This window comes from Pelobates fuscus, chromosome 1, assembly GCF_036172605.1.
Source record: "Pelobates fuscus isolate aPelFus1 chromosome 1, aPelFus1.pri, whole genome shotgun sequence".
Classification (NCBI taxonomy): domain Eukaryota; kingdom Metazoa; phylum Chordata; class Amphibia; order Anura; family Pelobatidae; genus Pelobates; species Pelobates fuscus.
Window position 1 is genome coordinate 209,655,734 of NC_086317.1, and position 22,271 is coordinate 209,678,004.

Consider the following 22,271-nt stretch of genomic DNA (forward strand, 5'->3'; position numbering starts at 1 on the left):
GGTGCAGCCGTAGAGAACGTGGGCAAAGATAGACCGTCTCACGCCTCTGCTTCTCAGCTACCGTTGAACGATGAGCTTCCCGGCCCAATGCACCAAATGATACCGGAGAAACTGAAGGAAGCCAAGCACAGAGAGATGGACACAGGTTTCTTCAGGAAGGAAGAGATTCTTTATTCGGTTCACCGATTGGGACTCAGAGGGACTAATGTCACCAAAAAACAGCAATGTCTGAGTCCTGATCATACAGTGTAGGTCCCTTATATAGGCATGTAGCTCCTCCCATAATCAGTTCAACCTACACATACTCTTATCTAATCAACCGAATAGAGACTAAAATCCTGTTTGACCACATGGCTTGCCCAGCACAATGGAGGAGGGGAAATACTCGTATATCCTGTATTCCTACTTATGCTCCTTACACTACTGATTGTATCTTAGCTACGTGTAACTGACTTAACTGGTACATCAACATATGCAAGTGCACATACCACGTGGCAATCTTGTCCTAGTAAATTTATTTTTACTGAGATTCCACCACAAGATCTCTGCCCTGATTGTAGAGATCTTGACAGTGAAGTGAGTTGCAAAGTCTGAGGCGGTCAGGTTAGTAGATGGAGGAGGAACAATAGGGCGAAGAAGAGAGTTAAATGTGTGTAATAGTAGTTTGGGTTCGCTGGAGAGTGTGGTTCTGAGCAGGGTCGGTGCAAGGATTTCTGCCGCCCTAGGCAAAGATCCATTTTGCCGCCGCTTCATGTCACTCATTCACTGACAGACACACACATGCTGACACACACACACACACACAAACTCACTGACAGACATACACTGACTGACAGACACACACAGACACTCACTCACTGACAAACACTCAACTCCCTGGGGTCCAGTGTGGGGAAGCTCCTCATTCTTCCCGCCTGCTGTTTAGTATGCCGGGCCGAAATGATGTCATATTCCGGCATCACATAGGGCACGCGAGGGATGAGTGAGAGGCTGCAAGAAAAACCTACCTCAACGCCTGCCTGTTCCATCCCCTTTCCTCCGGTCACCGGCATTTGATGGCAGAGCAGGGACCTGTCATCAAGGTAAGAAGGTGATGTCTAGTTGAGAGGAGAGGGTGGAATTGTAGAAGGAGGTTGCAGAGCTAGGACAGGTTAAGTCCAAGTAGTCAGTCAACAGAATTAAAAACTCCAGCCCCAATAGGAAAGATCAGGATCATAATTGCAAATGTAGATTGTGACAACTCGATTTGTACTACATTTATGACATTTAAAATGAAAGTTGTTGTGCCTTTAACCCCTTAAAACCAGAGGGTGTACTATTACGCCCTATTCTAAGCGGCTCTAAACGCCGCAGGACGTAATAGTACGCCCTCCGTTTTTTTGTTACTTACCCGGTCGCCGGCGATCCCACGCCGGCGATCGTGGTTGGGGGGACTCACCTGGGATCCCAGGGAGTCCCCCGCGGCAGATCCTGCCTCCTGCGCCCCCTCCCCCCCCCCCCCGGCCATGTGAGCGTGAGGTCCTTGCGAGGACCTCACAATCACATGGCCGGGTTAGCTGGCTGCTGCATTGCCAGCAGGAGGATTGCCTGTAATGACAGTTAGTCCCCCTGCTGGCTGGAAATAAAATGTAATTAATCAGTGTAAAAAAAAATATATATATACTTAGATCATATAGATATATATTATATCTATATGATCTAAGTATATATATATATATATATATACATTTACACACACATACACACACTGTCTATGTGTATTTTACTATTAATATATATATAATTATATATATATATAGTAATATCAAATTACACGTAGACTGACACTGATTGAATATATATAATTATAGTTATATATATATATATATATATATATATATATAAAATGTAAAAAAAATATGTAAATACGTTAAAAAAATTTACGAAATAAATAAAAAAATATATAGATGTGTGTTATTTCGTTCTAACTGTATTGTGATATTAAAATGGCTACTAAAAAGACTGGACATACCCCATTTGCAATACCTTGGGTTGTCTACTATTGCAAATAGTATGCCATTATGGGTGTAAATTTAATTCCTGGGCTACTATACAGTCTCAAAGGCAACGTAACCAATCTGGCGAATTTCAATTTCAAATGTAACGTGCTATATTTGACCCTGTAAGATCCGAAAACACAATAAAACCTGTACGTAGGGGGTACTGTTTTACACGTGAGACTTTGCTGAATACAAATGTGTATTTTATTGCAGTAAAAGCAAACAGTATTATGACATTGACAGTTAAAATGTCATGTAGAACTAAAAAAATAACAAAATTTCTTATTTTCTCATATTTTTTTCATATTAAATTATGTTTCATAGCTAAATATTTGTTATTAAATGAAAGCCCTGTTTCCCCTGAATAAAATGATATATGATAAGGGGGGGTGCATTTAATATGAAAGAGGTGAATTAAGGTTGGACAGACATATAGCGCAAATGCCAGGTTTTGTTTACTTCACAACGTGTACATTTGGCTCAGTCCTTAAGGGGTTACTTCACTGCACTGATCTTACCTTTGTTTTGATCTAGTACATCATCCATGTGTACGTTTCAACCGATTGAATAGGATATGTGCTGCATTGCCTGGATTTTATATTGTACTTGCATGTGAATGATAATGGTATAATACAATGGCATACTAACATACGACCAGATGACAGTGTTTAGTGCAGGACACAAAAGACACACTATATATGGTGTATCCCATATTGCAAGGTGTTTGGTGACCGATAAATAAGCAGGATGGTGTTTAGCTGATGATATGCTGAAGTTGGCTTCTTAAAAACTGCCAAGAAAAAAAAACAATCTTAACCAATCAGGATGATTTCCTTCTCTCCTGCTGTAGGCCTTTGAACTGAGCGGGATCTAAAGATTCTCCTGATTGGCTAATAGGCTGCTGCCCGCTCAATGCTTGTTACTGTAGCCAGTCTGGGTTCCCGTACAGAACACCGGCTGCTTTCTCCGAGTTCTAATCGCGTGGTGACAGCCGCCTCTGGAGCCCACAATACAGAGAGCTTCTCCCACTGCACAGAGGCGCTCCAATTGCAGGTCCGTGTAAATATCTGTTTAAGCTGGGAGTGCCGTTTATCTGTCATTTTTACAATCTTCAGGCCCGTTTTCTGCCTATGCAGTGATCTCTGATCTTCTGCGCCCACGTTCAGTGTCCTGAGGTCTTGTCCCATATTAATTGGGGCTCTCTTGTTCGCCCGCTGTCATCTGGCTATATGCCCTCTTTTGAATAGAGCTGCAAAGCATAATCGCTTCTTGAAAAAACAGGACATGTAGGTCTTATGTAACATAAACAATAATAGTTTTTAAAAATCAGCAAGTTCCTTTCACCATAGCAGAGATTGGCTAACAATTTCTTTACCTATTCTTGGTGCTGAGATTTTTAAAGAGAGGTTACGCATGACCCACAAACTAATGCTCAACCAGAGTTTATGGGATATATTGTTTAGCTTCCTTTTTAAATAATCAGTCTTGGTACCATAACTCGTACAGCCTGCTGTAGTTTATATTCTGTCCAGTTGTAGACCTTTTAGGGGAGCACTAGTGCAAGTGCTTTCCTCCTGATGTTACCCACGTCAGGTTACTTAAAGTGGGTACCTGTAGTCTAACAGATCCTGACATGTTCTACAGTCAATGGTTTCAATTATATAGCGTGTGGCAGCTGATTGCCGTGAGAGTGCTTGCAGAAAGCATGCTCAGGACTCTATGATGATGCTGTGATATGAGCAGGGACATGTCTATATTTGACTCCCGCCCCCTCCTCACAGCTCCTGGTGGCATATCCTGATTGTGGTGGGCACCGTTAGACCATGCTAAAGGTATGTGGTGAATAAATATATGATTAAGGAGACCAGAGTGACAGAAGGTGAGAGGAAAAAAATGGAGAGAGAGAGAGAGACAAGAGTGTTGAGGAAGAGAATAAGAGGAGAGTGGGGAAAGGGTGGTGTTAAAGGGACACTATAGTCACCCAGAACACTTCAGCTCAATGAAGTGGTCTGGGTGCCAGGTCCTTCATGTTTTAACCCTTCACATGTGTGCTATGTTTACATAGCAGGGTTAATCCAACCTCTAGTGGCTGTCTTCCTGACAGCCGCTAGAGGTGCATCCAGTTTGCAGAACGTCCATAGGAAAGCATTAAGAAATGTTTTCCTATAGACAGTTTGAATGCGCACGCAGCACTTTCCGCGCATGCGCATTCCGCTCCACTCAGAGCTGCGTCGGCGGGGGAGGAGAGGTCCCCAGTGCCGAGGGAGCCCGGCACTGGATTGGGGTAAGCTGCTTAAGGGGTTTTAATCCCTTCAGCGCCACGGGAGGGGGACCCTGAGGGTGGGGGCACCCTTATGGCACAATAGTGTCAGGAAAACCGATTTGTTTTCCTGACACTATAGTGATCCTTTAAATATGGAGAAAAGAACAAAAGGGCAGGAGATAAATCAGTAGAGAAGGACACAAGGGGGGGAGGGAATGGAAATAGGGGCACCACAAATTCAAAGCTTTCCAATAAGGGACAATGCCTCCAGTAGCTATCTGCATGACCGTCGTTATAGGCTTGATGATCTCCGCCAGGGAGGTGGGATGGCAAAGCAGTTTGGTGAGGGAGAAAAGTGGTAAGTAAATATCTACTTTTTAAAGCTTACGAAGGAGGGTGACTCTTACCTGGTGGGACATTACTGGGGAATTGTTGGCATTATAACTGCTACAGTGCACTGTAGTTGTTATGGTCAACGTTTGTGAGCTTAGAGGGTACTCCATAGACTAAAGCAATGTAACATGTATATGTCTGTCTATTCCCTATTTACCTCCTGGGCTCATAAACATTGCCATTTAATCCCACTAGCTAACCTCTCTTTGTACTCTTCATTTTAAAAAGTTAGTCGGAACACCAAGTCTTTTTTTTTTTTAAAGATTCTTTATTTTTCATTTTTCAGTTTTCATGAACAAAAGTTAATGAACGTTTTTTACAGAAAAAAGAGGTTGGTTAGTTAGGGGGTTACAATAGGATACAAAATATTTTAGTAGAACATGTTACTGGCATTGTGGTTTGGTATCTCTCATAACCTTTTCTTTGGAGGACCTTGAGTCAGGAAAGCTAGGTGTGTGACCGTTCAGATCGTGTTATCTGTGGTCCGGTGGAGTTACAGGGTTCTAGGGTTGGTTATGAAGCGTCCATCGAGGTACCTGTTCCGGGATATTCCGGTTATTAGAGATAGTTGAGGTCGTAGGGCCATTAGCCAGAAGCTTTCAGTGGTGGTCGTCCCATTGTTGGGGGGATGGGGATAACTGTCTGGGGGAGTGTGGCCTTCGAGTCGGTCAGAGATTGTGGTTGTGTTAGTGGGGCCAGGAAGTTAGGGTGGGTGTTACAGGGAGGGTAGTGTTAGGTAGGGGGGTAATTAAGGGGAGGGAGGAGGGACTGTGGAGGGGTGAGTAGAGTGGAGTGCTGCTGCCCTTCTGGGTATTCCCTCCGGACCCAGGGCGGTGGGGTTGGGTTAGGGGTGGGTTGAAGCTGTGTGCCTCACCCTTGTCATGGTTAGCGTTGGTGGTGTAGGTCGTCGGGTCTGATATGTCACCATGGGAGGGCATTGTTTCCGTCGAGCCACGGGTCCCAGACTTTGTGGAATGATTTAGGGGTGTCATGTATCTGTGCTGTTAGTCTGTCCATGTCTATGCTGTCTGTAATTTTCGTGTGTATTTGAGAGTGAGTGGGTATACGTGTTGTGGACCAGCTTTCGGCGATTGCTCGGCGTGTGGCTAGGGCTATTCTTGCTATGAGCTTATTTTCACTACGGGTAAGGCTGTCCAGGGGTTTAGAGAGCAAAAGGGCCCACGGGTCAAGGGGTATTGGTTTGTTGAGTAGTCCGGATAGGAGGGTCGTCATAGTTTTCCATAGGGGTGTAAGTTTAGGGCATGTCCACCAGCAGTGGAGGAATGTGCCTGTTTCTCCGCACATTTTCCAGCAGAGGTTGGTGGGGCTTTGTTTCATGGCCTTCAGGCGGCAGGGGGTGAGGTACCATCTGAAGAGCATTTTGTATGCCTGTTCTTGATGGGTGACGCAGATTGAGATGGATTTAATGGATGCCCAGATGTCAGCCCAGTCCGTGGAGTCCACGGGGGGTCCGAGATCTTTTTCCCACGCCGTGATATATGGGAGGGCTATCTGAGTGTGGTGTGTGGTTAGATTTATGTAGATAGATGATATTTGGCTCTTCCTGGATGGTGACTGAAGGGTGTCTCTTTCAAACCTGGTCAGGGACGAGGTGGCTGCTATGCGAACCGTGTCGGTCGCTGCGAAGCTTCGGAGTTGGAGGTAGCGGAAGTAATCAAATGTGGTTAAGGTTTCGGGGTTGGGGAGTTCTGTGTATTGCAGGAGCTTGCCGTTAGGATAGAGGTGTCCCAACCTAACTATGTCGCGGTCTTCAAAATGGGCGTAGTGCTGAGGTGTGAGGCCAGGTTGGAACATTTTGTTGCGGAGGATTGGGGTGAGGGGTGAGAGGCCTGTGGACAGGTCAAATTTGTCGCTGAGTCGGTCCCAGAGGTCTAGGGAGTGGGTGATTGCTGGGGAAGTGGGGGGTGGCAGTGGCCTGTATTGCCTTTGGAGCCACATGTATTGGGAGGGGTGGTCTCGGCCAAAGATGAGGTGTTCCAGGTCTACCCATCGTTTGTGTGCGGGGGGGGAGGTGCCAATGTTGGATTTGTGTTAGGTGGGCTGCATGTAGGTAGTGTGTAAGGTTGGGGAGGCCTAGACCTCCGGAGAGTTTGGGTACATATAATGTGGCTCTGCGGATGCGGGGTTTTTTCCCGTTCCAAACGAATCGATCTATGGCAGTTTGTAGTCTTTTGAGGTCAGTTTTATTGCAGGGGATGGGTAGTGCTTGGAAGGCGTAGAGGAATTTGGGTAGGAGGTTCATTTTAACGGAAGCTATCCTTCCTAGCCAAGATATGTTCATCTGTTTCCAGCGTTCTAGGTTTTGGGTTGCTTTCTGGAAGAGTGGGGGATAGTTGGTTTTGTATAAGGCGGTGGTGTCACTAGTGATTTGGACTCCCAGGTAAGTGATTGCCGTCGGGCAGATCCGAAAGGGGAGGTCTTGTTTTAGGGAGTGGATAGTGGGTTCTGTAAGGTTGAGCGGCATGAGGTCTGATTTAGTGGCATTGAGTTGGTATCCTGATATCTTGGAGTAGTCTTGTAGGGTTGTGATGAGGGTGGTCAGGGTTGGGATGGGGTCAGTCAGGGTGAGGAGGATGTCGTCTGCGTATGCTGCTATGGTGAATGTGTCGTCCCTAATTTTGAGTCCTTTGATGTGTGTGTTGTTACGTATGGTCTCCAGCAGTGGTTCGAGGGATATAGCGAATAGTAGAGGGGACAGGGGGCAGCCTTGTCGGGTTCCGTTCAGTATAGGGAAGGAGGGGGGGGTAATATTGGGGATTAGCAGCTGCGCGGTCGGAGTGTGGTACATGGCTTGGAGAAAGTGGGTGAGTTCTTGTGGGAATTTGAATTTGCGAAGGACTTCGAATAGGTAGGGCCATAGAAGGCGGTCAAAGGCCTTCTCGGCATCTAGGGAGAGTATGGCGGTCGGGAGGCGTTTATGGTTGGCGTACCAGATTAGGTCTATGACCCGTCTGGTGTTGTCTTGTGCCTGTCTGTGGGGGATGAAGCCTACTTGGTCTGGGTTGATGAGTTTCGGCAGGAGGGGATTAATTCTCGTTGTCATGACTTTGGTCAGGAGTTTCAGGTCTATGTTTAAGAGTGAAATGGGGCGGAAGTGACCTGGATCTTCATGGGATTTCCCGGGTTTGGGTAGGAGGGTAATGTTGGCTTGTGTCATGTCGGGGGTTAGAGGGTTGCCTTTGAGCATTGCATTGAAGACTTTGCATAGTCGTGGGGTGAGTATGTCTCCGAAAGTTTTATAATAGATAGCTGTGAAGCCGTCAGGTCCGGGGCTTTTATTGGGTTTCAGGGATTTTATTGCTGCTTGTAGTTCTTCTGGGGATATGTCTGCTGAGATAAGTGTTCTGGCTGTGTCAGTGAGGGAGGGGAGGGAGAGTTTCTTAAGGAAGTCGTCCGTTAAGGATTGAGTGAGGTCAGTTTGGGGGTCCGGGGTGTGGTTGTAGAGGGACGTGAAGTATTGCTGGAAGGTTTTCCAGATTGTGTGTGGGTCGGTGCTCATTGTACCTTCTGATGTGCGGATCTTAGAGATTCGCTTTGTGTCTGTTAGGTTTTTGAGGCGTTTAGCTAACATCGAGTCTGCCTTGTTGCCCTTTTCATAATACTTTTGTTTGGTCCATGTGAGTGCTTTGGCCGTGGTTGAGAGGGAGAGGCGTTTAAGTATGGCTCTCGCTGTCGTGAGTTGGTCAAGGTGAGAGGGGGTCGGGTGGCGTTTGTGGAGGGTTTCTAGGCGGCCTATTTCTGAGATGGCATCCATTAGTTGTCTGTTGTGCTGCTTTTTACGTGCTGTGGCTATTGCTATGAGTTTGCCTCTGATTACTGGCTTGTGGGCTGCCCATAGGGTGATTGGGGAGGACACGGAGGGGTCATTCAGGGTGAAATATTCCTTAATGTCTTCTGTTAGGGACGAGGTTATGAGCTTGTCTTGTAGGAGTTGTGAGTTAAGTTTCCAAGTCCAGGGGCGTGTCATGTTGGGGATTGAGAGGGTAAGGGAGATGTCGGCATGGTCCGACCAGGTTATGTGACCAATGGAGGTGTGCGTGATTCTCGATGTTATGTTTGGGGAGATGAGGAAGTAATCGATGCGGGAGTAAGTGTTGTGAGGGTGGGAGTAGAATGTATAGTCCAAAGTTGAGGGGTGTTGGGCTCTCCAGATGTCCAGGAGGTTATGTGTATGTAGGAAGTGGGAGAAGGGAGCGTCGTTGTGTGACGGTCTTGGGTCGTTCTGAGTTCTGGTGGTGCGGTCGATGGACGGGTGGTGTGTGGCGTTGCAGTCGCCTCCTACAATGGTGAATGTGGCTTTGATCGTAGTGAGATGTGCTGAGAATGTTTGCCAGAAGGTTGCGTCTGGGGTTGTAGGGGCGTATAGGGAGGTGATGGAGTAGGTTGAGGAGCCTATTTTGCCTGTGAGCGTAAGGTATCTACCTTGTTTATCTGGGAAGGCTTGGATGTCGTTCAGGGGGCAGGATGCTTTGAGTATGATAGCCACCCCTTTGGTTTTAGCTTCTGGGGAGTTGGCGAGAAAGCTGCGGTTGTAGTGTTTGTTCCTGAGTGGGAAGTGTTTGTGGGGGGTGAAGTGAGTCTCTTGGAGTAGGAGAATGTCTGCTTTTTGGTTGTGTGCCCATCGTAATAAGGCATGGCGTTTTTTGGGATTGTTAAGGCCCTTAGCGTTAATGGAGATACAATGTAAGTTGAGTGGCATGGTCAGGAATGGCCTGGTCAGGTGTCGTAGTGTAGGAGGGGGGTGTAGGGCTGGTCAGTGGGGAGGAAGGGAGGAAGTCTGGGCCCGGGTGGTCCCAGGAGGGCAGCAGAAGGATGCAGAGGACGGGTAAGGTGTATGGGGAGGGGGGTAAACGTGCTGGTCTTACGTCAATTGCCAGCAAAGGTGAACTGTGGTACCGGGGGTCTCACTGGTCAGTGTGATCGGAGACCAGCGGTACGGAACAGGTTATGTGGGGGGAGTAATGGTCGTTTGTCTGAGAGTGGGCGGCAAACGGTAAATAGGTTCGTATGGGCAGTCTTGTCTTAGTAAGGAACCGGGGAGAATGAAACCTGGGAGGTAGGCGTCATAACTATGTACAATGGAGTTTAGAGGTTGTCGCGTCTATTGTTTTTGGCTTTTCTTTTCTACTACATTTCTGTTTCGTCCGGGGGGGGGGGGGGGGGGGGACACACAGAAACAAGTTGTTGGAACAAATTGTGGGATACAATAGGTGTCTTTCAAAATAAGCATATTTAACAGTTATCATAAGTTGTTACATATATCACAAGGAGCTGTATGGCATGCGTGTAAGATAAGAATAGTTTGGGTTGTCATCATGTATCTACGCTTGATCAGCCGAGGTTGAGACTGCTTTCATACCTTAAGTGGGTGGGATGTTAGAGTATCAAACCACCGTAGTTGTAAGTGGCTGGGAAATATCTCCCTGCAGGGATCCCTGTCATTGACCTCTCAATGGTTTGTCAGGCTCTTTTATCCTGTTTTAAGCTACTAAGCAATTAGTAGTCAGTATTTTTTGTCTGAGATTGTCTAGGGCATGGAGGCACTGATCTGGCTAATCATTCTTTAGGTGTGGGTGGTCCGGTCAGGCTGAAGGGTCGTGTTGCCCCGGTCCCAGTCTCTCTGGGGACGTGAGGGGCTATTGTGCCTCCCGAGAGTGTCTGGGGTCTCTGTAATTGTCGGGGAATGCCTTTTCTGAGTGGCTCTAGGCCGTCGCGGCCCGCCGCCCCCCCGTCCCGTGGGAGGGGGGGGGGGGGGAACGGCCGCCAGGGCCCAGACCATCTGTAATTTACTGCCTGTACACTCCCGCTCTCCGGCTAGGTCGTGTGCTCTGTGACTCAGGGGAGCCGTTACCTTGTCTGTTACTGGGTCTCCGCAGCCCACCGCCCCCCACCCCCGTTGGGAGGAGGGGGGGGGAAGGCCGCCAGAGCCCCACTGTGTTCCGTCAAGCCCGCCCCCCCAGTGCCTCAAGAGAAGTTGTGTGTAAGCCATGTGGTGTACATATCATATCATGTCATCCCTGTCCGAGGCTGTCGCGGCCCGCCGTCCCCCCACCTCGGAAGAGGGGGGGGGAGGGGGGACCACCAGGGCCCCGGGTCCCTCCACCCTGTCCATTCCCCCCCACCCCAAACAGTAGGAAGAAGGCAAAAAAGTTGTCCCCACAGTAATCTTACTGTAGTCCCATAGTGCTTAGAGCTTTCACAGTTCGATCTCTATCAGCCGGATCTTGGGGTGTGAGTTGGAGTGCTTCATCGCTGGGTGAGGTCTTCTTCGTCTGCGGTTGTGGATGATGAACAGCGTCCTGTGGATCTTGGAGTGGGTCGCTGGAGTCTGTTGTGGCCCCAGGTTGAGGTCGGCAGGCCGGTATGTCTTAAGGCCGGCGGCGTGGGTAGCCGTGGTGGGTGGTCGCACCTGCCGGGATAAGGCCCTGGTGATGTTGAGTGAGTCCTGGGGGGCCAGAGGGTAGGTATAGGTGCTGAGTGCATTTTGGCAGGTTCTGGGGTTGGCGGTTAGGTCGTTAGTTTCGGCTTGGCAGCGCTGGTGGTATGAGTTCTGTGTGTCCGGGGTCAGTTAGTAGGGTGGGCTTGAAGTGAAGGTGCCGTGAGGGAAGCCAAGACGCGGCTGTGACAGTGGGCTTCGGTTTAGGCTGGAGGCTGTCTAGGGCGCTGTCTTCTGTCGCGTTCCCTTTGTGGCTGTTGGTCCCATGGTCCGTGTTGGGCCGCTGGTTGTCGTTGTGGGGCAGCGTTCGAATCCAGGATTAGGTCTTGGAGGCCCAGTTGTGTAGCGAATTCTTGGGCTTCTGATGGTCTGTATAGCGTGTATGTGTGGTTGTCTCGTCGTACCATAAGTTTGAAGGGATGGCCCCATGAGTAGCGAATTCTCCGTGCCTGGAGGGCTTGGGTCAGTGGTTTTAGTTCTCTGCGTTTGCGAAGGGTCGTGGGTGCTAGGTCTTGGTACAATTGCACCGTGTGGCCTTCAATCTGCAGTGGGGTCTCTCTGGTGGCCCGCATGATCGCCTCCTTAATGTGGAAGTAGTGGCAGCGAACTATAATATCTCGGGGTTGCGATGAGCCTGCTGTGGGTGGGCGAAGGGCTCTGTGTGCCCTGTCTAGGAGGAGGTCGGATGGCGAGGCGTCTGGCAGCAGGCTGCTGAAGGCCTCAAGGAGCATGGCGTTAAGGGTTTCTGGTGCAGCGGATTCAGGCAGACCCCTTATGCAAATGTTGTTTCGCCTGGACCGGTTATTAAGGTCTTCTTGTAAGTCTTCCAGGTAGGCTATTTGCTCTTGCATGTCTTTAAATTTGTCCTCATGGTTGGAGGTCATGGCGGTAACGTCAGCCATTTTGGATTCTAGCGTGTGTGTGCGCTTAGTTAGGGCGGTCAGGCCTTCATTGATTGGGGCCAGATGCTTAGTAAGTTCATCTGCCACGAGGGATTTCATGTCTGTGAGTAGTTCCTTGAGGTCTTGCCTGGTAAGGGGTGATGTCTCTTTCCTGTGGCTAGTAATGCTGGTGTCAGAGTCTGAGTCCGAGGCCTGCATGCTGTGTGCGCATGGCGCCTCTCTGTCTGACCTGGTTCTGAAGATTGGTGCCACGGCCGTTCCGGACTTGGATTTTCGTCCGCCTCCCATTTCAGCTTGCTCTGGTGTGGGTCGGGTATGCAGTGCTCGGTTCACGGGTGGATTGCCGGTGTTAATGCCCGTTTTATGTGCTTAAGTTGCGTTTGCCGCCACGGAGCTCTCTCAGACCGCGGCCATCTTCATCGGCAGTCAGGCTCCGCCCCGGAACACCAAGTCTTAAGCAGGGCTTTCTATTTTTATTTATTTGCACCCATTCATTTGTATGCATCAGTATGATTACAGGAAATGTCACTCTGTGTATGAAAAAACTGAATCATTTGCGTGGGAGAATTTTAAGAAGAGGGAAATTTTGATTGATCTGTATCATTGTAAAAATGTCAAAACTGAATTTAATTTCATAAATCCCTTCTCCTGAAGGTGTGAATGATGATAGATGCCAGTGTCACAAAGAGCCCCACATAAAAATAAGAGCATACAAATGTATGTTGGTAATGGCTAACTTTGGCAGCACAGGTGTTTTTCAACTACATGTCTTGTGATGCTCACTCAGGGAAATTTAGTTTAAAACCATCATGGGTGCCATGGTACCCTATCACTGGTATCTAGGCATACCAAAATGCTTTGGTTGATGTTATGCGAAAATTAATTATGCACATTAGTGTTCTATTGGGCACTGATTCCTTTTACTTTTCGTGTGTGCAGTCATATAATCCTTTAGACCACAGAGTTTAAGAAAAGTGCTTTATATATTTGTTTTAGGGTTTATTATATTAAAATCTAAAACTGTTTTATCAAGCTAATTTTACAATTGAAGAATGTGTCTTATATCTAACACCATGCACATAACGTGCCTCTCTCTAACAAAAGGTCAACAACCACTGCTCTAGGGCATTATAAATATCTTATCATCTGAGGTTTTTTTCATTTTGTGTGTGGTTTTGTTTCTAGGAAAATGCAACGCACTTCACGTTTAAACAGGGAGATGCAGCTTCTTAACACTGAGCCTCCTCCTGGGGTCACCTGCTGGCAGCATGAAAACAAGATGGATGATCTACGAGCCCGTGAGTATGATCCATCTTGTTTTTAAATATTACTATAAATTTTGCTAAAACTGAAGCTCGGTCATATATATGTTCCAGTTAAAGTGCAGAAATCAGTTAATGTGCACATTACCTGGTTAATCTGCAGATTAACTAGGGCGATCTGTTAAAGTGCAGAACATGATTTTGTTTCTCACATTACCTAGGTAATCTGCACATTACCTACTAGGCACTCGTTAAAGTGCAAAAAAATCATTCTGTCCTCAATCTCTCTGATGGTCTCACAGCTCTGGTGGACACCATGGTGTGCACAGGCTGCTGTTCTGTTCTTGTCTGGATCACATAGTCACATACCTCTTCAAACAGTTATCCCGAACTGGAAGAAACGAGGAGCCTTCACACCACAAGAGAGCGAGTGCTTCCTGCACATTATGCAGCAACACCCTGAATTGATCCCAGCAGATGCTCTCCACTGTTCTCAATATCATCATATATTTGAAGACTGTCTGAATCAGTGGTCCATGAGCAGACCTCTCCTTGGTCTCATTCTTCTCAATGAGAGAAGTATTTCTCAGACTTACGGAGCAGCATTATTAGCAGCTAGCCCCCTCTGAGAAGCAACAAGCCATGCGTCTATGCTTTGAGAATTTGGTGGAGGGCATTGAAAGGAACTTGCTCACAAAAGAATCGAGACAGGTTCACACGGAATCTTTCTGCCTTCAGACGAGCAGTGAACGACTCTGCAGAGACTGCACTGAAAGGGTGAAACGGGTTCTGCGAGGACGTTTTTGTAATAAATAATTTCCTCTTATACCGAGGGAAAGAAACAAACATTTTGCACTTTAACTCTACGGAAGCAGTTAACGTGCACATTACCTAGGTAAAGTGCGGAAAACTCTTGATTCCGCACTTTAACGGAGCAAATCCAGTTAATCTGCAGATTAACTAGGTAATGTGCACATTAACTGATTTCTCACTTGAACTGTAACATATACATATCTACCATCTCAAATGAGCATATGCCTTTTTAACTCCATTAGATACTGCACGTGTTCCAGAGATTTTGTATACTTTCTCTAAATTGCACTGCCTAAAAATATCTTGGTTAGTCCATATTCTTACTTTCTAAACAAAAGCAGAAATGAAGAGCACATATGGATGAAGTCAGTAATAGATGCTCTCGCTACTGCCTCATGGAAGTCACACATGATCCTACAGTCATAGTCTAAGGGCAATAAGTAGAACAATCACTTGCTGCTAATTCACTGTAGTGAATGGTTCTCATTGATTTTTTGTTGTGATTGTTTTCTGCCTAGAGAAAGATTATACATTTTGTCTTTCCCTTCATAATGGATGGTGTTCTAAATAGTTCCTGTTTCTCATCAGAGGTTGTTGGTGGCTCTGGTTCTCCATATGAGGGTGGTATCTTCAACTTGGAGATTGTAATTCCAGAAAGGTATGGAAAGAAATTTCATATCTATTCTTGTATGTGGTGAGTGTCATGACCAGGTTTACCTGCAAGCTCCAACAGTGGGGAGAGGGTGGGTATGTAATAGGTTAATAGAATTTGGCTTCTGGATTTATTAACTCTACCCTTTGCCAGAGCACAAAATTAGATTAACCCCTTAAGTACACATGACGTGTGACATGTCATGATTCCCTTTTATTCCAGAAGTTTGGTCCTTAAGGGGTTACATTAACTTCCAAATACCACCTACAACACCCTAGGTTCTAGTTAAAAGACCTAAACAGCTTGTTTTGAAAGGTTTCTCTGAATCAAATTCCTTTTAATCCACGTTGGGAGTAATCCATCGTCCAGGATTTACATGTGCAAATGTGGAGGCTGCAGCGCGTATAGGGTGGGGGCCGGGATCACCCCCACCGGCCCAGAGGGGGGTGGGGGGGAACAGGGCCCGGTCCGCTCAAGTAAGGGGGCCCGGCATGACAGCATCGGGCAGGATAGCGGGCGGTGGCCGTCCGCCTCGCTCAGCGCCTGAGTAGGCCTCATCCATAAGGAGCGGTGCGTGTCTCTCCGAGGGACTAAAACGGTAGTCGCAAGCCTCTCCCTGGGTCCAGGGTCTCCCCATGTGCTGGCCCACCTCAACAGGTCGTCGGGTAGGGCAAAAGGTTCCTTGTTGTAGGTTAATGCATTGAAAGTTGCTGGAGCTGGTATGCCATGCGACCGGCCAGCATGGCGGTAAGGCCCCGCCCCCCCCCTTTTTTTTATTTTTTATTAAGGTAAATGCACAAAATATACATGTCAGTCAGGATTTTTTATGTTTTCAAGAATATATGTGTGTGTAGTAGATGCAGAGTGTGTGTTTGTGTAGTGTGTGTGTATATAATGAACGCAGAGTGTGTGTTTGAGTAGGTATGTTAAGTGTGTAAAATTGTGGGGGGAGGTTTTTTGTTTTTTTTACTTTTTTAAATTTTTTTTAGATTTAATATTTAATTTTGTTAAATGTTTTAATCCCCCCTCCCTGCTTCTTACTGGCCAGGGAGGGGGGATATGCCATTCCCTGGTGGTCCTGTGGCATTGACTGTGCAGAGGGGGCCCAGCACACTCTTACTTACCTTCCCTTCAGCTCCCCTGTCTAACTCTCGCAGCCTGTGTGCCGCACGGAGCGTTGCCATGGTAATCCGTGGCAACGCTCTGACGGCCGCGGGACTCGCGAGAGTTAGGCAGGGGAGCTGCTGGGAGGGTAAGAGCGAGCTTGCTGAGCCCCCCCAGGACCCTGATGGCGGCCCTGGTCTGTATTATCGGTAATATTGGTATTTACGCTAAAGCTGTTTTGATGCTTATTGGCAGAGCTGCAGTGCGGTGGAGAAGGGAGTTAAAGGTGTTAGGGACCGTAAGAGTTGGTGAAGATGAGGGAAGTTAAATGCTCTAATTTGGCAAGGGAGAGGGCAGAAGTATAGGGACATACCTTGAATTTATTGTAGGCAGTTTTGGTATGATGCAAGACTTTCTCCAACAATGTTCTGCAGTACGAAACATTTCTGTAGATTACGAGTGAGCTTGATGGGCCAGGATTATATGCATGGTTGTCACAGAGCTTCAATTAATGCAACCACGTTTAGAGTGGTAGGCAGGACACAATTGTATGAGATAGCTTGGAAGAGTCAGGAGGGAATTGAGAAACTAAGGAAGACAAGTGACGCAGATCAAGGGAGCTTAGATTTCTGACAGCCAAAAATAAGATTTAAAGGTACACTATAGGCACCCAGACCACCTCAGCTCATTGAAGTGGTCTGGGTGCAGTGTCCCAGTCCCACTTAGTCCTGCCATTTAAATCATTGCAGTTTCTAAGAAATCCAAAAGTAAAGCAAAAATACCCACGTCCTGACCATAGCAAAGTTAGAGAATAGTTCCAGATCAGCTATCTTTGCCTCCATTTTTCCATTCAGATTTAATTTGTTAAAATGAGTTTTTAGCAAATAGCCCTGTCAATGTCCATGACTCAAGACAAGGGCATCCAATCTTTGATATTATTTTGTGTCAGGACAAGTATAATATACTGGCGGACAAGTAATTGGGCTACCACTTTAGTCCATTGGACACGCTGATTTATTTAAAAATTCCACACCCGTGATGATTTCGTTGGATAGTTAATACTTTTCCAAAAACTACCTTCATTGCAACACTGCATGACTGCAAATACCAGAGCATTCTGCTTTATTTGAAATGCCACTTAGGTTCCGGGACCAATTCAGAATACAGTTTATTTCTTTGTAGTAAGTGAACTAAAAAGTTCTCAATCTGAAAGAATATGGTCAGCTTTGGTTTGTAGTTTTTTTTTTTTTTTTTGTCTTGCAGATATCCTTTTGAGCCCCCCAAGATTCGATTCTTGACCCCAATCTACCATCCCAACATTGACACAGCAGGGAGAATATGCCTGGATATTCTCAAACTACCCCCCAAAGTAAGATAGCCCTAGCTTACCTTAAGTATGGTGTTGTGTTTTTTGTCAGTGTCTGGAATGTCACATTTGTCCTTGATGGAAAATGACCAGTCTGTATCACACAGGGTGCTTGGAGACCGGCCCTCAACATATCCACTGTTCTTACTTCTATCCAGCTGTTGATGAATGAGCCAAATCCAGATGATCCTCTCATGGCTGACATTGTGAGTGTCACATTATGGCTAGTTTTTGGAGATCTGTGACTTTCCAGCTGTTGGTGAAACATAGGGATGCACCAAAATGAAAATTTTGGGCCGAAAATTCAGGATGCCTTTGGCCGAAAACCGAAAATGACTCTCTTCTCCAAATGATTTTAAAAGTTTTTTTCTATAATTTTATTAATAATATTAGACTTTTTAATGAATTAAATAAGCAATATAAACTCTGAATATAAAAGCAGAGCTTTAGAAGAAAATAAATGAAAACCATTAAGCTCACATAGGTTGGTATGCAGTCAGAATACCAAGTACTGAGCGTGTTACTGAATGTATCCCTAAACAAAAAGGGTGGCTCTGCACACATGCAAGCAGTGCACTGTCCACAAGGTAAAGAAAAATAAAAAAAATTATATTCTGCACATTAATGAATAACCACCAATATGTTCATTGCTGTACATAGCCATATAAAGAATAAAAAGGGAAACAAATGTGTATATTACATACACACAAGTAAACAAAATATTTTTGATCACAGTACACTCCAGGTACACTGATCAGTTTTTTGCAGTTAGGATTGCATGGGAACACAAAACATAATGTTTACTCTAAATAGAACTCTAAATGAACAGTACTGTATACAGATTGGGATGGACTATGCTGGATATACAGGAAGCACTGCTGTAAGCACACAAACCTTTACATGTACTTGTCTGATCTACACAGCGCTGGATATACTACAGGCAAAACAACATTAACACTAACGTAATCATATGTATAGTAGCCAACACAAAATGCATTGGGAATACTGTATTTCATATTTGGTAATCCCCATGTTGGCACAGCACTGGTTATATCACAAGCATTAAAAAGCCTTTTTTTTTTTGGAGGCTTACATGTTGTGAATTGGGAATCAGCAGGTATGTAATACTCACTGTACACAGCACAGGACTCTTTGTAGATGATCATGGACACAGCACTGTGTATATACAGCATCTTTGTACTGGATTATCATGGGCACAGGACAGAGTATACAGCAATACCATAATAACCTTTAGTACACAGCACTGGGTATACACTCCCCCCCAGGATGCCCTTGCTAGTTACCTTGGCTCTATGTCTCCTGCTGGTTCTCTGGCCGTCGTGGGTCTCCGGCTGCCCCCCATGCGGCCCCACCATGATGTCCGGCCATAATGTTTGACCCTGAGGATGGTCAGTGCCCGGGGAAGCCCTCTTTCTTCCATGGGGTCCTCCCCAGAGCAGCCCAGTGTCCGGCGAGGCCATGATGAGGAGGGGAGGGGCTCCCGACTGCTACCACCGCTCTCTACCTTATTCACGGTCAGCATGGAGGGATGTTGGAGCGGGGCACGGCCGGGGGAAGCGGTGAATCCTCTGCTGTCTATTTTTGGTAGATTTGCCCCTTTTTTCCAGCTGAAATGGGATAGGCCCATTTCCGGCCGGAGATTTCGGTGCATCCCTAGTGAAGCATCAATTCCCAGCAGTCTTGTCTAAGGGTGACTTGATTTATGTTGGCTGAAGAGTTTCTGCTTCCATTTACATCTTTGAGGTAGTGGAATACATGTTTTACAAGGCATTAGTAACATGGGATGCATAACAAATAACATGTTCATCATAATGTATTTGAAAATTTTGTAAGCTTACTACCTTCAGCTTTACATTTATCATAAAACACATACAAACATTGCTTTCCAATATTTTTTTTTTTTTTTCTTCCCGTCAGTCATCAGAGTTTAAGTACAACAGAGCCATGTTTACATCCAATGCACGTAAATGGACAGAGCAGCATGCTATGCCCAGGACACAGGTGAGAATGGTTTCCACACTTCATACCGATGACTCTAATCTAGAGATTAGTGGTCAGGTTTCATTTCATTTTTAGTTATGTACAATTGTCATCTTTTGGTTTTCAGTGCATTTTATATTTCTTTACAGGGCACTAAAGCTGATTTAAAAGAAAATGTTATACCAACTGAAAGCACTTCACAGAAAAGAAAGAGTGAGGAACTCCCAAGGGAACCCACAAAATCTTTCAAAGGACCATGAACATTTTTTTCTTCATTTGTGTATGTGTGTAGTTATATTGTGTATATATTTTTGTATTTTCTGCATCATTAAAAAAGTGTAATTTTCACATATTTGTTTAGCCACTTCATAGTTTAGATTGCAGAAGTAGGCCACACAATTTTACCTGTAATAATATTCAGGGATTTTGTTAATGTTATGTACCGTATTTATCGGCGTATAACACGCACCTCATTTTAAGAAGGAAATTTCCCCCCCTCATCCCATAGTGTTCCCCCCCCTTTCCATAGTATTCTCCACCCCCTCCCATAGTGTGTGTGTCCCCCCCCCCATATAGTGTCCCTTAGTGCACTTTCCCTCCCTTTGTCCCATAATTACTTGCCTGTCTTGAAGCGTGGGCCGGCTTCACAGCGCGCACCGCGGTACTGGAACTTCAATTTCAGGTTCCGGTTTCCGGCTGGACTGAAAGGAAAGCTACAACCACTGCACTGTTACACCACACATATACCTCAACAACCTAACATATATGGGGTCCTCACATTATTTAAACTCATGCATTGACCCAGACCTTTGTCTCATGTTTCTTCCAACCTATATACACCCCTTCAACAGCAACAAGCCTCCAACGCATACCATGGCACATTGGAAGAGGTAGTCGTGAAAGATTTACCTGTTAACTGGCTCCAAAATTGTGATTTGGTGCATAATTGTGCAATGGCTTATAAATTACAAGAAACTTGATATAAAGTACTTTCTCACTTGAAAGCCTTCTCTGGAGATGATATGGGGCTCGAGGATAATTTGTGTTTGATGGCAATGTCAACTAATACTCCCCTATTGTTTTAACTGGATTATAAAACTTTTTAGTCAACCTATCTCCATTGCACCTGGCTCCTTTCTTCCTTAATCACACTACACTTGCAAAACAACTAATTCCTCTATTTTGGAGGCAACATATTTCTACCTTTTTGTACCTTTTGGTATTCTGTGGAGGTTTTAAAGGGACACTATAGTCACCCAGATCACTTTAGCTCAATGAAGTGGTCTGGGTGCCAGGTCCATCAGGTTTTAACCCTTCAGATGCAAACGTAGCAGTTTCAGAGAAACTGCTATGTTTACATTGCAGGGTTAAGCCAGCTTTTAGTGTCTGTCTTCCGGAAAAATGCTTTCCTATTGACAGTTTGAATGCACTTGCCACACATGCGCATTCGGCTCCGCTGCTGATGGCCGGGCAGGAGAGGTCACCAGCGCCGAGGGAGCCCGGCGCTGGAAAAAGGTAAGCTGCTGAAGGGGTTTTAACATACACACACTCTCTATCCATCCCTCTCTATCCATCCATCCCTCCTTTTGGATCCATCCCTATCCATAGAGACGGATGGATGGATAGGGAGGGATTCATGGATGGATAGAGAGGGATGGGTGGATGGAAAGAGGTATGGATGGGTGGGTGGGTGGATGGATAGGGAGGGATTGATGGACAGAGTGGGATGGATGGATGGATAAAGAGGGATGAATGGATAGACAGGGATAGATGGATGGATAGAAAGGAATGGAAGATAGGGAGGGATGGATGGATGGATTGAGAGCAGGGCCGTCTTTAATGCTGACTGGACCCTGGGCAAGCATTAGCTTGGGCCCCCTGGTCCCCTTCCGCCCACCTTCTAGCATGCAAACACGCCTTCCACCGAAAGACACAAAAAAAAATACTGACACATATTCAGATACACAGACACAGACATACACAGGGGCACACACTGACACACATGCAGATACACAGACACACTGGCACACATGCAGGTACACAGACACAAATACGCATACAGAGACTCATGCAGGTACACAGATACATGCATATACACATAAAGACAGCTATACACACAGAAACACACATACTGATATTCATACAGACAGATATACACACAGACCCACATGCATATACACACACAGACACATGCACATACAGACAGATATACACACAGAAACACACAGATACACACACAGACTGATAAACATGCAGACAGATATACACACAGACCCACATGCATATACACATACAGACAGATACACACACAACAGACACATGCACATGCAGACAGATATACACACACAAACAGACATACATGTAAAATATACAATTTCTGTCACCCTCCTGTTTTGGGTGCAGGAGGGTGACTTACCTGCAGTCCCGTGGCTGTCTGAGGCTGTTGGGAGTTGGGCTCTCTCCCAGTCCGTGCTCCTCCTCTCTTCCTCCCTCCCACGCGGCATTCTCTGTGTTAGCTAGGAGGAAGTGACTGCACTTCCTCCTAGCACTGACCTCATCACTGGGGGCCCGGTCGCACTGTTAAAGGGACACTGTAGTCACCTGAACAACTGCAGCTTAATGGGGTTGTTCAGGTGAGTGCTACAGCTCCCTGCAGCCTTTTTCTAGTAAGCACTGTATTTTCTGAGAAAATGCAGTGTTTACATTGGAAGCTTGGAACACCTCTTGTTGCAGTCAATCAGACGGCCACCAGAGGGACTTCCGAGTTCAGAGGCCCTAAAAAGGCCTTGTTCACGTCTGACGTATTCACGCATGGGTGAATACTTCAGACGGGCTATCAGCTATGAACGTGCTTTGTGTGCTGAGGCTGTCAGCTCTGCTGTGGGAGTGGCTTGAGCTGACAGCTGAAGACCGAAGAGGAGGACCCACAGGGACTCTTTCTGGCCACAATAGTGGTTGAAGGGGGGGGGGGAGACCTACTCTCCTTCCCCCCCCCGGCCCCCATCCCTGGGCGTCGGGT

At 46.2% G+C, this 22,271-nt stretch overlaps 1 protein-coding gene across 1 annotated transcript; it reads left to right on the forward strand.

The window, feature by feature from the left end:
- The first annotated feature begins 2,931 nt into the window (after nucleotides 1-2,931).
- Nucleotides 2,932-19,698, forward strand: UBE2T (ubiquitin conjugating enzyme E2 T). Its single transcript, XM_063444463.1, has 7 exons — nucleotides 2,932-3,092; nucleotides 13,240-13,352; nucleotides 14,718-14,787; nucleotides 17,149-17,254; nucleotides 17,359-17,457; nucleotides 19,190-19,273; nucleotides 19,402-19,698. Exons 2-7 carry the CDS (start codon nucleotides 13,244-13,246, stop codon nucleotides 19,510-19,512), a joined length of 579 nt encoding a protein of 192 aa, XP_063300533.1. The 5' UTR covers nucleotides 2,932-3,092; nucleotides 13,240-13,243; the 3' UTR covers nucleotides 19,513-19,698.
- Nucleotides 19,699-22,271: the final 2,573 nt, after the last annotated feature.

What these genes read in the sequence shown, in the direction of transcription:
- UBE2T (XM_063444463.1), top strand. Translation starts at nt 13,244, where the DNA reads ATGCAACGCACTTCACGTTTAAACAGGGAGATGCAGCTTCTTAACACT. An exon ending in GAGATTGTAATTCCAGAAAG is followed by an intron (nt 14,788 to 17,148) that starts GTATGGAAAGAA and finishes TTTGTCTTGCAG; the next exon opens with ATATCCTTTTGAGCCCCCCA. An exon ending in ATGCTATGCCCAGGACACAG is followed by an intron (nt 19,274 to 19,401) that starts GTGAGAATGGTT and finishes ATTTCTTTACAG; the next exon opens with GGCACTAAAGCTGATTTAAA.